General features: G+C 49.7%; 1 protein-coding gene across 4 annotated transcripts; it reads left to right on the top strand.

Annotated features, from left to right (window-relative positions):
* Window positions 1-646: 646 nt before the first annotated feature.
* Window positions 647-5,705, top strand: SOCS2 (suppressor of cytokine signaling 2). 4 transcript variants are annotated; one of them, XM_040491231.1, is made up of 3 exons: window positions 647-759; window positions 2,124-2,481; window positions 4,209-5,705. In XM_040491231.1, exons 2-3 carry the CDS (start codon window positions 2,343-2,345, stop codon window positions 4,664-4,666), a joined length of 597 nt encoding a protein of 198 aa, XP_040347165.1. In that variant the 5' UTR covers window positions 647-759; window positions 2,124-2,342; the 3' UTR covers window positions 4,667-5,705. The 4 variants fall into 4 exon arrangements, with proteins under 4 accessions (XP_040347165.1, XP_040347167.1, XP_040347168.1 ...); XM_040491233.1 differs by lacking the exon at window positions 647-759 and adding an exon at window positions 1,088-1,360; XM_040491234.1 differs by lacking the exon at window positions 647-759 and adding an exon at window positions 1,796-1,814.
* Window positions 5,706-11,971: the final 6,266 nt, after the last annotated feature.

Below are 11,971 nucleotides of genomic sequence, written 5' to 3'. Positions count from 1 at the left end.
TGTGCTGTAGAGCGAGAGGGGCCGTTTTCGGGGACCCCCAGCCTCTCCCGCATCCCTTTCACAAAATGTGCAGTTGGGAGGGTCACGTCGAGAAGGCGCGGAGCGGGTGGGAAAGACAGAGCCCCGCGGCTGGGCGAGGATATCGCTTGGTCATCAGACCCCCGCGCACAGCTGACACGGTGGGGGGTCAGGCTCCGGCCGCCGAAGCGGGGACGGCGGTGGCGGTGGCGGTGGCGGTGGGGCTTGTGCGCGCCTCGGAGCACTCGGAGCTGTGCGGTCAGAGGCGGGCGGACTCCTAGGCAGCCGCGCCGCCCGGCACCGCAACGAGCGCTATGAGCCCGCCTCCCCTGAAGCCTGCGCATTAGCTCCGGAGCCTCTTTAAAGCGGGAGCGGGGGCCGCGGTCACGTGAGACGGATTCCTGGAAAGTTCCTGGAAAGCGGCCTCCGCAGCAGCCGGGAGGGGCGCACTGAGAGCGCGGACAGGGGAGGGAGGCGGGGAGCTAGGGAGGCGCGCGGGGCTGGGAAGTCGCGCGCACACCCGACTCCGGGGACAGACGTTTAACTCTTGCCATGTCTGGCCGCCGCCACCGCGGCTCACGGGCCTTGGGCTTCCCTTGAAGCATGAACCTCCTCGCCCGCCGCAACCGGCGCTGCGCGGGCCGCGGACAGTGCGCCCCCCGGGCCCGGTGCGCACAGCCTCAGGATCCCCTGCGCCCGCAGCCCGGGCGCCGGAGGAGCTCGGCCGGGGGTTGGCGGCAGGTACTGGTCCCGGGAGCCCGAAGGCTCCTCCCCATGGAGGGTCGCCGGGGAGGGCACGGGGCGCGGCTGCGAGCGCCGGGCGGCCTTGGCTTCCGCAGTTCAGAGCGGCCAGGGAGAGAGTCCGAGCTTCGGCTCTGCCCCGCGGCCGGGCGCTACTGCCTGCTTTCTTCGGCTCCTTCTAGGCGTCGGGAAGTCTCCGGAGTTTACTCCCCCGCCCCAAACAGCCATCCAAATTAATAATCCTCCTAATAACCTGATCTGCCGCTCCTCCCCACCCGCCTGCCTCCCGCCCTAGTTCCTTCCTCCTCCCTCTCTTCTTCCCACCTCCTTGGTCGCAGCCGGAGGGAAAGCCAGCAGCTGCCCAGGGTGGGGGATTTCAGAGCCCGGGGGTTCTAGGCGAAGATCCCCCGGGCTTTTGTTTGCCCTCTGCGCAGAGAACTCTGGCTAGTGCGGAGCGCATCCCCAGGCATCTCGTTCCCAAATTAAAAGTCAACTGGGGAAACTCGGGCAGAAACCCCTCCTCTCCCTGGCCCCTCCCGACTCCCCCGCCCCATGTCCGCTGGGGAGGCTGCCTGGTGTGGACGCTGCGGCCGAGGCCGAGGTAAGGGCTCGGCGTTCGTTGTCTTGCACGTCCAGCGGCGCTCGCAGCCGCCCGTTCTGCCCCGGCCCGGGTCCCGGCTCCGGGCTCCGGGCTCCGAGCCCCCGCGAGGGCTGCGCGCTTGGGCCGATTCCTCGACAGCGCCCGCGGCCGCTGCAGCAGCCGCCGCCGCCCGGCCACTAGAGGGGCAGCCACGGAGCCCGGGGAGCCCCCCAACTCTGCCCCAAGCGGGCGCTGGGGAGCGGGCAGAGAGGAGCCAGGCAGCCTCTGGGCTGGGGTGCGGCAGCTCGCGCACCTTGGCGCCCCGGGCTGGCGGCTCAGGGTGCTTCGTCCCGGGGCCCCCGGGCTGTGCGGGGTGTGAGATAGAGGGGTGCCAATTTGGGGATATCTCCTGTTCTTTCCTTTGCGATTTTTCTGCTTGTCCTTGACTAGGGCCTATTTACCACCATACCCGCAGGTGACTCGTCTTTGCTAGTCTGCGATTTCAGCTAGTAGCCCTGGGCGGGAAGACACCCTGTTCCCCACCCTCATCCTGTCCCTCCCCCCTCCCCCTCTGCAACTCCGGCGTCTTGGATCGCTGCTCTCTCTTTTATCCTCCTTTCTCTACAGCTGGGCCGGGGCAGTCACTGGATGCTTGGGGTTAAATGGTGCGGGAGGATAGACGCGGAGGAGTCCCCGGGATTTTCCACGTCTGTCTTCCCACCCACAATCCCGGACGCAGAGGTCCAATTTGGACCGACCCAAGCCCATACTTTCTTTTTTGCAGGCAAACTGTGGGTGACCGCGCCTGCGGGGGACTTTGCCATCCGTCCACTGGGACCTGGGGAGGAAAAGCCAGAAGCCTCCCATCCCCTCCCCCTCCACCAATTCGGATACCCCGCAGAGACTTGCTTTGGGGTTCTCACTGATTTCCAAGAAGGACGCGTGCCCCTCTCTGATCCCAGTGCGGGCGGCCACCTGTCTTTGCCGCGGTGACCCCTCTCCCATGACCCTGCGGTGCCTCGAGTCCTCCGGGAATGGCGCGGAAGGGACGCAGAGCCAGTGGGGTACCGCGGGGTCCGCGGAAGAGCCGTCCCCGGAGGCGGCGCGTCTGGCGAAGGCCCTACGGGAGCTCAGTCAAACAGGTAGGGAGCCGACCAGCCGCGACGCGCGCGAGAAGGGTCGCTTCCCCAAAGACGCGGTTGGGGGCTTTGCTGACGCAGAGCGCGGCTAGGAAGCGGGGCCGCGGTGCGGAGCGAAGAATGGGATTGAACTGCAGCCCCTCGCCTCCCGTCCCCGCCTCAGGGCGGGGGCCCGCGGAGAGGATGTCCGCACGGCCCTGGATCCTTGGGAATGAGAAAGAAAAGTGGTTCTCGGGGGACCCAGAGGCCTAGGGGTGGGCAGAACGCGAGAAGGGCTGCTTGGAAATAGCCTCTCAGGGAGCTGGAGCCTTCAGCTGTTTGCCGCAGCTGCTCAGGGGTCGGTACACGGGCTTGAACCCTAGCGGGAGAAAGAGCCAGGCGCCTCCCTTTCCGCGGGGAACGAGGGCGGCCAGTGGGCGCTGCGCTGCCCGCAGTTTCAGCCGCATCCGGCTTCCGAGCCGAGCCGCCGCTGCAGCCCGGGACCTTGGCGGCCAAGTTCCAAGGACTGATTGCCGCGCGGGCGGCTGCAGCAGGGCCGGCCAGCGAAGGCGGCCAGCGAAGCCCCTTGCAGAGCGCGGCCTTGAGGGGCTGCGCGCCCAGGGTTATTGCTTGGTTCAAGCGCAGTCCTGCGCTTTGCGTGGCCCGCCGTCGTCTCTCGGCGTCTGAAAGAAGAGAAGATTGAAAAAAAAAAAAAAAAAAAAAAAAAAAAAAGCAAACCACGCAAGCTTTCAAAATCTGAATCCCAAAAGCTTACGTTTGGGGCAAAATTGAAGTTTTGGTAGCCCTAGAGAGAGGGAAAAGTCATTTGCGGTTCGGTCTTTGAGTGTGGACCACCGACTTTCCCTCAGCGGGGCGGAGCAGGCAGATTGCAGGTATCCGAGCAATTTGGGGGGTGGGGGATGGGGGGTGGGGTGGAAGAGCGCATTGTTCAGACTTCTTATGCAGAATGGCTCGAAGTGATTTTTGAAAACGAGATGGGCCCCGGGATGGTGCAGGCAAATGAAATGGAGAATGCTGGGGAGACGGAAGGTTGTGACGGGATTTGGATTAGGGCAGAGTCCAAAGGAGGTGCGGATTGTAAACTTGAATTACTTCTTATTAGTTGGGGTTTCCCTCATTTCTCAGTGGCTGATATGGCAGTTGTAACCAAAGCAACAAACAGAAGCTGTTGTAGTAGAACCGCGCTTCAAAAACAAGGAAATAGCAGTACTTTCCAAGGTCTCTGAACAGAGTTTCTGCCATGAACGGATTTGGGGAGGGAGGGAGAGGGTGGTCGCGAGTCTTCCAAGAAGTTTTGGGATTACAAAACTGCTGGGATTACAGGAGTTGGGGTTTCCACCTTTGTAAGGGCACGCCTTTTATTTCTAACTTCCGAGTTACTTCTAATTTACTTTGATTTCACCTGAACGGTGCTAGAAGCATCATGCTTTCTCAGCCAGTGTGTCCTATGGCAAAATTCTGTGTCCTTCGGAGAAAATCTCAAGAGAGTTTAAAGGGCTACCGAACGTTACTTTTTAAAGAAGAAAACTGGCTCACAGTTTGTGTTCATAAAACGGACCCACATTTTCATTAGATGTCTACCTAAAATATTTATGGTAGTCTGTGGTAAACTGTCACACACTTCTCTTTAGAGCTAGAAAAGTTGTTGCCAAGTATTTGCCCTATTTAAGAAATTCTGTATAATAACTATTTTACCCTCTCTTCTTTTTCTTCTTGAACGGAAACCCCAGGTTGGTACTGGGGAAGTATGACTGTTAATGAAGCCAAAGAGAAATTAAAAGAGGCACCAGAAGGAACTTTCTTGATTAGAGATAGCTCGCACTCAGACTACCTACTAACAATATCTGTTAAAACATCAGCTGGACCAACTAATCTGCGGATCGAATACCAAGATGGGAAATTCAGGTTGGACTCGATCATATGTGTCAAATCCAAGCTTAAACAGTTTGACAGTGTGGTTCATCTGATCGACTACTACGTTCAGATGTGCAAGGATAAGCGGACAGGCCCAGAAGCCCCCCGGAACGGCACCGTTCACCTTTATCTGACCAAACCGCTCTACACATCAGCCCCGCCTCTGCAGCATCTGTGTAGACTCACCATTAACAAATGCACCGGCACCATCTGGGGACTGCCTTTACCAACAAGACTAAAAGATTACTTGGAAGAATATAAATTCCAGGTATAAGTGTTTCTCTTTTTCTAAACATGCCTCCTATAGAGTATCTCCGAATGCAGCTATGTATAAAAAAAAAAAAAAAAAAAAAAAAGGAACCAAAACTTGAGTCACTACTCTGGATAACTACTCGGCATTCTAAAAACAGCTGAAGTCCATCTAACTTAAACGTGTGACGAGGTAGCTAGGTATTTAAAGTTTCCCCAAATGTTTTCACCTGAGTAATGCTTCCTTTCCTAAGGCTGACCAAGACCAGCTGATCCTTTTAAGTTAAAAATAAAATGTCCTGAGTAGAGGCTGAAGGAACATTTTATCAGAATGCCTTGCCTTCCCAGGGTTCCTGTTTGCTAGGTAGAAGGCCCAGAGCCTGGCGGTAGAGCGAGAACTCCGTGCAGGAGCACTGAAGAAGTCGAAGGAAAAAACTGACGCAGGCTTAGCTTTAATTTTACATGCCTGGTGATCAGAGTCTACTTTAGGACATTTTCTGTTTTTGCGTTCTTGATGTACCTAGGAGTTTTGTCAAACAGATCCTGCTTGTGAGTATTTATCCTCCTTTTTATGCAATTAACCAAATCAACCAAAAAAGTGACCATGAAATCCTGTATTTGACTTTTTACTACATGTATGAACTCTCTCATGTGAATGAGTACTGTAGTAATCCATTTTAAGGGAGCCTTATTTCAGAAATATTTCAAACTGGTGCAAACGGAAAAGACTTTGTCTTTTCCTTTAAGGCTAAAGAATGTCGTGCTATACAGGTGCAACTCAATCCCTGTTAATAAAACCATGTAGATACAGACATTTTATCCTTTGAAGTAGCTGTATCCCAACCTGTTGCCATTGACTTTTGGGAAACGGCTTTAGAAATTTCCAAGTTGTCCTTGAATTGTCTGACCACGGACATCAGCACTTGGTCTCCCTTCTACCATGTAGAATACTTCGACTTAATTTTCTTCCAGAGATAGGGGGATACTTGCCTGTTTTTCAAAGTGTTTATTTACTGCTGTTACTATTTGATTAGAATGTATTAAATAAAAATACTTGACTTTTACAAGTTGCACTTGTTACTTTGAATTGTAGGGAACATACACGTTCCTGGTACTAGCCAGTTGTCGTAAAAACGTCTGTCATGTGACATCAACCAACCACTCAGCAAGAGGTAGCACGTGACTTACCCTTCCCTAAAGTTATGGGCCGCATTTGCCCTTTGCATTTGGCAGGCCTGGCTTAGAAAGTACAAGTGCCTTCAAGCGGCCTGTTTTTTTACCGATTGAATAAGGGTAACACTAACGCCCTGTGTGTTTCCCCAAAAAATGGTTTAGAAACTACAAAAACTGTGACGTATCCTGGTCTTTTATGGGTTGATAGGCATAACACACAATAAAAATTCAAAGTTTTATGGCTATTTACTTTTTGCCACCACCTCATGACCGTTGCAGATGTAGAGCCCAGACAGTATTCATTTGGCCATCTCTAAAAAGAAAAAAAAAAAATGCCCTGCTTGGTTACATTCTTTGGCGTGTCACTGGCAAAGTGAGTGTCCTATGTCTTGTGTGCCCCAAGTGAATTATAAAACTCAGTTTTAAATTATAGTAAAACCCGCATATCCCTCGTCATGAAAATATTCGTATTTTCATGAAGCTCTTGAAAAACGGTTTTGGGCCTAGAAGGAAAACATAACCATGCACAGCCAAACAGCAAAGATGGCTAGGTGTGCCTTACGAAGAATTTATTTGTAGCCTAAAATTTAGAGAAGAGCTCTACTTTTAGGGGCTGGTCTAGATGTGGACTTTTTCATTAGGATGTTTAGATTCTGTGCTTTCTTTCCCCCCCCCCCAACCCCCCCACTAAATGGTTAGTGTGGGGTATTGACTCTTCTGGCAAAACTTCCACATGATCAATGTCCGGGGCTTCGGACTTTCTATAAGGTCTTTTGCATTTCTGTTCCCATTGGTTCAAACTCTCTGATGCCTCTTGATGTTGAGAGTTGGCCGGGACTGCTGGGGTATGAACGAGCACACGGAATTGTGGAAAGTTCTTGGCGTTACTACTAGCAGGTGACTGACTATGAGAACACCAGAGGCTAGCCAAGATCTCTAGAGTGTGCCGTGGAATGATTACCTTACATTTCAGTCTTCCCTATTCCAAGTAAGTTGATAAGCATCAGGAGATAGTCCTTTTTTTAGTGGGGGCAGGTGTGTGTGTGTGTGGTGGTTCGCTGTGGGTTTTTTTTTTTAACATTTATTTAGTTCTTGCTCAGCTCTTTACATGCATTATCTCATTTAATCTTGACACCGACCGTATGAGCAAAGTTCAGTGATTGCAGGAGGTCCGACTTACAATTTGTGAGTGAGGAGGCATTCCAGGAATATCCTAGCGCTTTTTATTCCTGGAGAGGAATTATGAAGAGCAAAGTGCTGCTGTTTCTACATTGATCCAGACAAACAAGTTACAACAGGCTATAAAAGGAACCCTCAGCCTTTTCACTGCTGCCCCAACTGGAAAAGTACAGGTACCTTAATTAATGTCCTCTGTGGGATTCGAATCACCTTGGCCCAGTAGTTTTTTCCTGGTGTAGGGGTAAGTGAGGAAGGGGTTAACTTAAAAAAAATTTTTTTTTTAGTGTTTGTTTTTGAGAGACACAGAGAGACAGAGCATGAGCAGGTGAGGGGCAGAGAAAGAGTAAGACACAAGACCCGAAGCAGGCTCGACGCTCTGAGCTGTCAGCACAGAGCCCCACTCAGGGCTCGAACCCACAGACCGTGAGGTCGTGACCTGAGCTGAAGTCGGACACTTAACCGACTGAGCCACCCAGGTGCCCCTTAGATTTTTTTTAAGTTTTATTTATTTTGCGAGAGAGCGAGAGCATGAAGGGGAGAGAATCCCAAGCAGACTCCGTGCTGTCAGCATGAAGCCCGATTTGGGGCTAGAACTCACGAACCAAACCTTGAGATCATGACCTGAGTGGAAATCAAGAGTTGGATGCTTAATTGACTGAGCTACCCAGGTGCCCCGAGGGTTAACTATTTTGCTTGGTTGTGGGCAAATGATGCCAGTTACCAATTATTGGTAGCCCCATTTTATAGATGGGCAAACGGAAAAGGTGAAGGTACACTTGACTAAGTTATCCTCAATGGAGCCAGGAAGAAAGCCGGTGTTCTCTCCCTATGGAGGCACTTGGGGCCTTTAGTGAGGGTCTGTACTATTGTTTTTACTGTTGAAGAACAGAGTACACGAACTTCTAAATCTCCATGGACTTAAGATATTTTGATGTGAGTTTCCACTCTGAGCAGATTTGAGGCAGAGGGGTTTTTATTCCATTGTAGTGGGCACTAGGGACTGCTTTTTAGGGACTTGGGTTTTAGTTTTTAGAGCTTTGAACGGTGGAGAAAAAGTTCAACTTAGGAGCTGAGAGTTCTTTTTTGGCATGTCAGTAAGAAAGTCTTGACTTCATAGTAATTATGTAATCCAAATAGGTAACAGAATGGGACAGTTGTTTGGAGTGTTTATTTTCTTGGGAAGGATTTTTTTTTTTTCTGCTTTTAGAAAATTGTACCCTGGTAGGCGGGTAGGAGACAGAGACGTCATGAAGTAATCCAAGGGATGGAATGTCCTGAGACCAGGCCGTGCCCTTCTCGGTTGTCGGTTTTAGGCACAGGGTAGTGGGGGTTGAGTGGCTGTGGTTCCATGTAACAGCTGGGCTGAGGCCTGTCTTGCCTCTGTGGTCATGGTCTCAGTTCTGTGTTTTGGAGCAAAAAAGGGTTATCGTTCATCCTAGACCTTTCATTTACTAAGAGGCCTGTAACGTCTCCCGATGGTTTATTTCCTAGAATTTTGAAACGTGAAATCACCGTTCAGACCGCAGAGTTTAGTTCCGGCATTTCACTGAAGAGAATTTTCAGACCCAGGGAGGTCAACAGATCTGAGCGTACCTGTGCGTGCGTGGGCACACACGCAGTTCAGCAAATCGACGGTGGACTTGGTATTTGTGCCCGGATAGTCTGGCCAACTCAGTGTTCATAAAAGCTGTACCTTTCCACCCCGCGTGTGCAAGCCCTACAGTGCTTTTAACATCACGTTCTTCTTCCTCTGAAAATTTGGAGAGCAGGCCTTTGGAATGCCATGCGGTATAATCACCACTTCTCGGCTCTTTCCACGTCACTGGTTTTCGTGACGTCTCAATCCACATTCGAGTTGTGTGTTAACTTTAACTCCTCAACGCTTCTAATCTATTTGCTGTTTGAAGATCGAAAACCCGCCATCCATGTTGTTTTATGATCTCATTTCTGCCTCTGCCAGATGTGACTCACACACAGTCGTGGGTGCCCGGGTCACTGCCCACCCTCCTGTCCTCACCAGTGGAGCCCATTCTTTCTTTTGTCCGCTCACGGGCATAATGGCACAGTTAATTCCTGCCTTACTTTCTGCCCTCCGTGCCATAAATTTGCCCTTTTAGCTCATTTGACACAGCCCTGCCCAGCCTTATTTACTCCAGTGAAAGAGGGTAATTATATTCTCCTTGAGTTGGGTAATTTCGAATACCTGGAGATTAAATCTGTCTCCAGTCTCTCTCTGATTCCTTTCAGGTTGTGAAACAGGTAGCCAGCCCTAAATGCACACTTGTTACGTGCATGTGTTTGTTATTATTTTCTTAATGTCAAATCCTGGAGGCTCCTTTACTGTTAAATTGCACTTCATTTGAACAGAGTGGGAGGGCCTTCCAACCCTCCCTTCTCGTCTCCTAGAGAATGAGTCTGTGATAGTTGTGTTTCTTTCCTCCTGCGGAGGCATATTTTTTCTTGTATTCTCACTCACCTTCACATAGTTTTGATTTTTCTAATGTTTCCTCTGTGTGGCTTGAGTTCAGGGTGCTTAACTTTAGTACCGAAGTAAAGCAACAGCTGTTGCCACCGTAGCCTCTAAAAGCCCCGGAATCCCGAATGCCTAGACAGTAAGTAAGCTGAAATCACGGAGCAGGGCTAGGGTGTTCCTTCAGGAGCTCGGGATCAGACGACGTGTGGTTACAGAGAATGGGGTTCACATCAAAAGACATTTGCTGAGCCATAAAAAGAAAACCGCTTTTATAGACGAGCCTTACTCGGAACTGCACCCTCTACTTCCCCTGGAGGTCAGGAGCACATTTTGTGACGTGTTATTCAGGGGGTGCCGCCTCCCTTACAAACACTGGGAGGGGGAAGGCAATGTGGCCAGTGCCTTCCTCTTCTGTCAAAGCATAAATACCACCCAGGGAACACCTTTCCTACAGCTGAGAGAGTGGGACTTCATCACAGAACTTCATAAAACTTTTCCATGTCGCCCGGTTTCTAACTATGTTAAGATAAAAATGTATGTTTTACTGAACAGTTTTCCCTTATTAGTTTGGTATGTTTTTTTCCTGTTGAGATTTGGGTCCAGAAAGCTGCTGTGATCTGTAACTTTCAGAAAATATTTTCCCTGCTATTTCTACACAGAGAAGTCCCATTTTCATATCCCCTCTGCCATCTCGATGAACGCGACCTTTCTTAGGTTTCCAACATAGCTGCTTTCTCCCCATTTCTGTTTCCAGGTTGCGGCCGTCAAGTCGATATTCGGTCAGAAAGTGTGTTCGTATTTTGCGCATTTGATTAGGGTACCTGTCTTCGCTCATCTGCAGGAATCTGGGGCAGAGAGAAGGGGGATAGAAGAAATCTATGAACATATCGTAGCTAATAGTTTTGACCTTCCTCCCCATTCAATCTCCTTTGCTAGAACCACTGACAGAAAAATTAGTTGCCTCTCTGATCCATTTTCCTTGTCTATCAGGCAGTGAGGATGCTAATAAACAACAGAGCAACTAAAACGATGGCAGGAATGAGAAAACTAAGAGGGATGGAGAATCCGTGGCCCGCTGAGGGCTCCTGAGAGCCAGTTGTTAAACACAGCCGTGACTTCTTACCCACCGTCTAGCTGCTGGCTTCCAGCTGGGTCAGTTAGTGCTGACCAATCAAGGTTCCCAAGGCAGATGATTCTCATTCTGATGTAGGGTCAGAAGATAGATAGTAGCCGGACGAGATGTCACAATCCCTCTGTCACTCACTTTGCTTCATCCCCTCATGTAGGCATTTTATCATCTCCCATCATCACAAGAAGGGTGAGTACAGTAAGATATTTTGAGAGAGACTACATTCACATAAACTTATTACAGTATATTGTTGTAATTGTTCTATGTTATTGCTTATCTCTTACTGTGCCTAATGTATAAATTAAACTTGATCATAGGAATGTATGGATAAGAAAAACCTGGTATATATATGGGGTTTGGTATTACCCGTGTTTCAGGCATCCACTGGCCATCTTGGAATACATCCCCTGTGGATAAAGGCGGGTGGGGGCGAACCACTATACATAGGGGTTTTTTTGGGAGCTCAATAATTATGAGTAAATCATTGGTAGATGGAACTCAGCCACGGTGGGAATAGTTACACCACAGCAATTGGCAGACACAACAAATTAGGCTTTCCCTGCCCCCCCTCCGTGGATGATTGGTTTAACACCACCACTGATCCACGTATTATGTCCTCTATAACTGAGACCTCTTGACGGTAAGATCAGTTTATTTGTATCCTCCTTTGTGACAAGTCCAGTGTTTTAGAGCAGAGTAGGAATGAACAAATTGAGGAATACATTAAAATCTGTATGCCAATCCTATATTGAACTACACTGCTTTCTGGTGGATGGTCCGGCCTCTTGATCTTTTCCTAGTGTCTGCAGATATCTTGTCAGAGTTTCCTAGTAGGGAGCAATAGGACATTCTCAAAGTCCTATGACTAATATTTAAAAATACCTCTTTTAGCTCTAACAGATCAGGGTGTCTTTTTTTGCTCCTAGCTTCATTCATTCATTTCATTACTTAATTTCCTTCCTCCTTTCTTCCCTCCCTCCCTTCTCACTTGCTTTTCTCCCTCTCCCCTTTATTCTGCCAACATTTAATGCATGTCTACTGTATTATTCATGAGGAATACAAAAGAGTAAAAAAAAAAAAAAAACAAAACAAAAAACCTGTTCTTGCATTACTGAACTCGTATAGCCCAGGGGAAGAGATAACTTAGTCAACACTCTTGTACCTTCTATGCCTTGCCTTGTCATTCCATTTAATCCCTGCAACAAACTGGTAAGGTGTGGATTTCCCCATTTACTGAAAATGAAACTGAGGCTTGGAGAAAGAAAACAGCTTTCCAGTAACATGGTTTAAACCTAGGGTTTTGGGGGGAGGGGTGGCTCTGAAGCTCAGTTCTGTGTCTTAGGATCCCATATAGGAGCTTGAATTCTGTGAACAAT

The sequence above is a fragment of the Herpailurus yagouaroundi genome, unplaced genomic scaffold, assembly GCF_014898765.1.
Source record: "Herpailurus yagouaroundi ecotype Mexico unplaced genomic scaffold, PumYag 182, whole genome shotgun sequence".
In the NCBI taxonomy this organism is placed as follows: Eukaryota; Metazoa; Chordata; class Mammalia; order Carnivora; family Felidae; genus Herpailurus; species Herpailurus yagouaroundi.
The sequence above is the reverse complement of the archived record's forward strand: the minus strand, read 5'-3'. Positions and strand labels throughout refer to the sequence as shown.

Excerpts from the sequence above, each read along its gene's own strand:
- SOCS2 (XM_040491231.1), top strand. The coding sequence starts at position 2,343 with ATGACCCTGCGGTGCCTCGAGTCCTCCGGGAATGGCGCGGAAGGGACG. Across the intron at positions 2,482-4,208 it reads ACGGGAGCTCAGTCAAACAG|GTTGGTACTGGGGAAGTATG; the intron begins GTAGGGAGCCGA and ends CGGAAACCCCAG.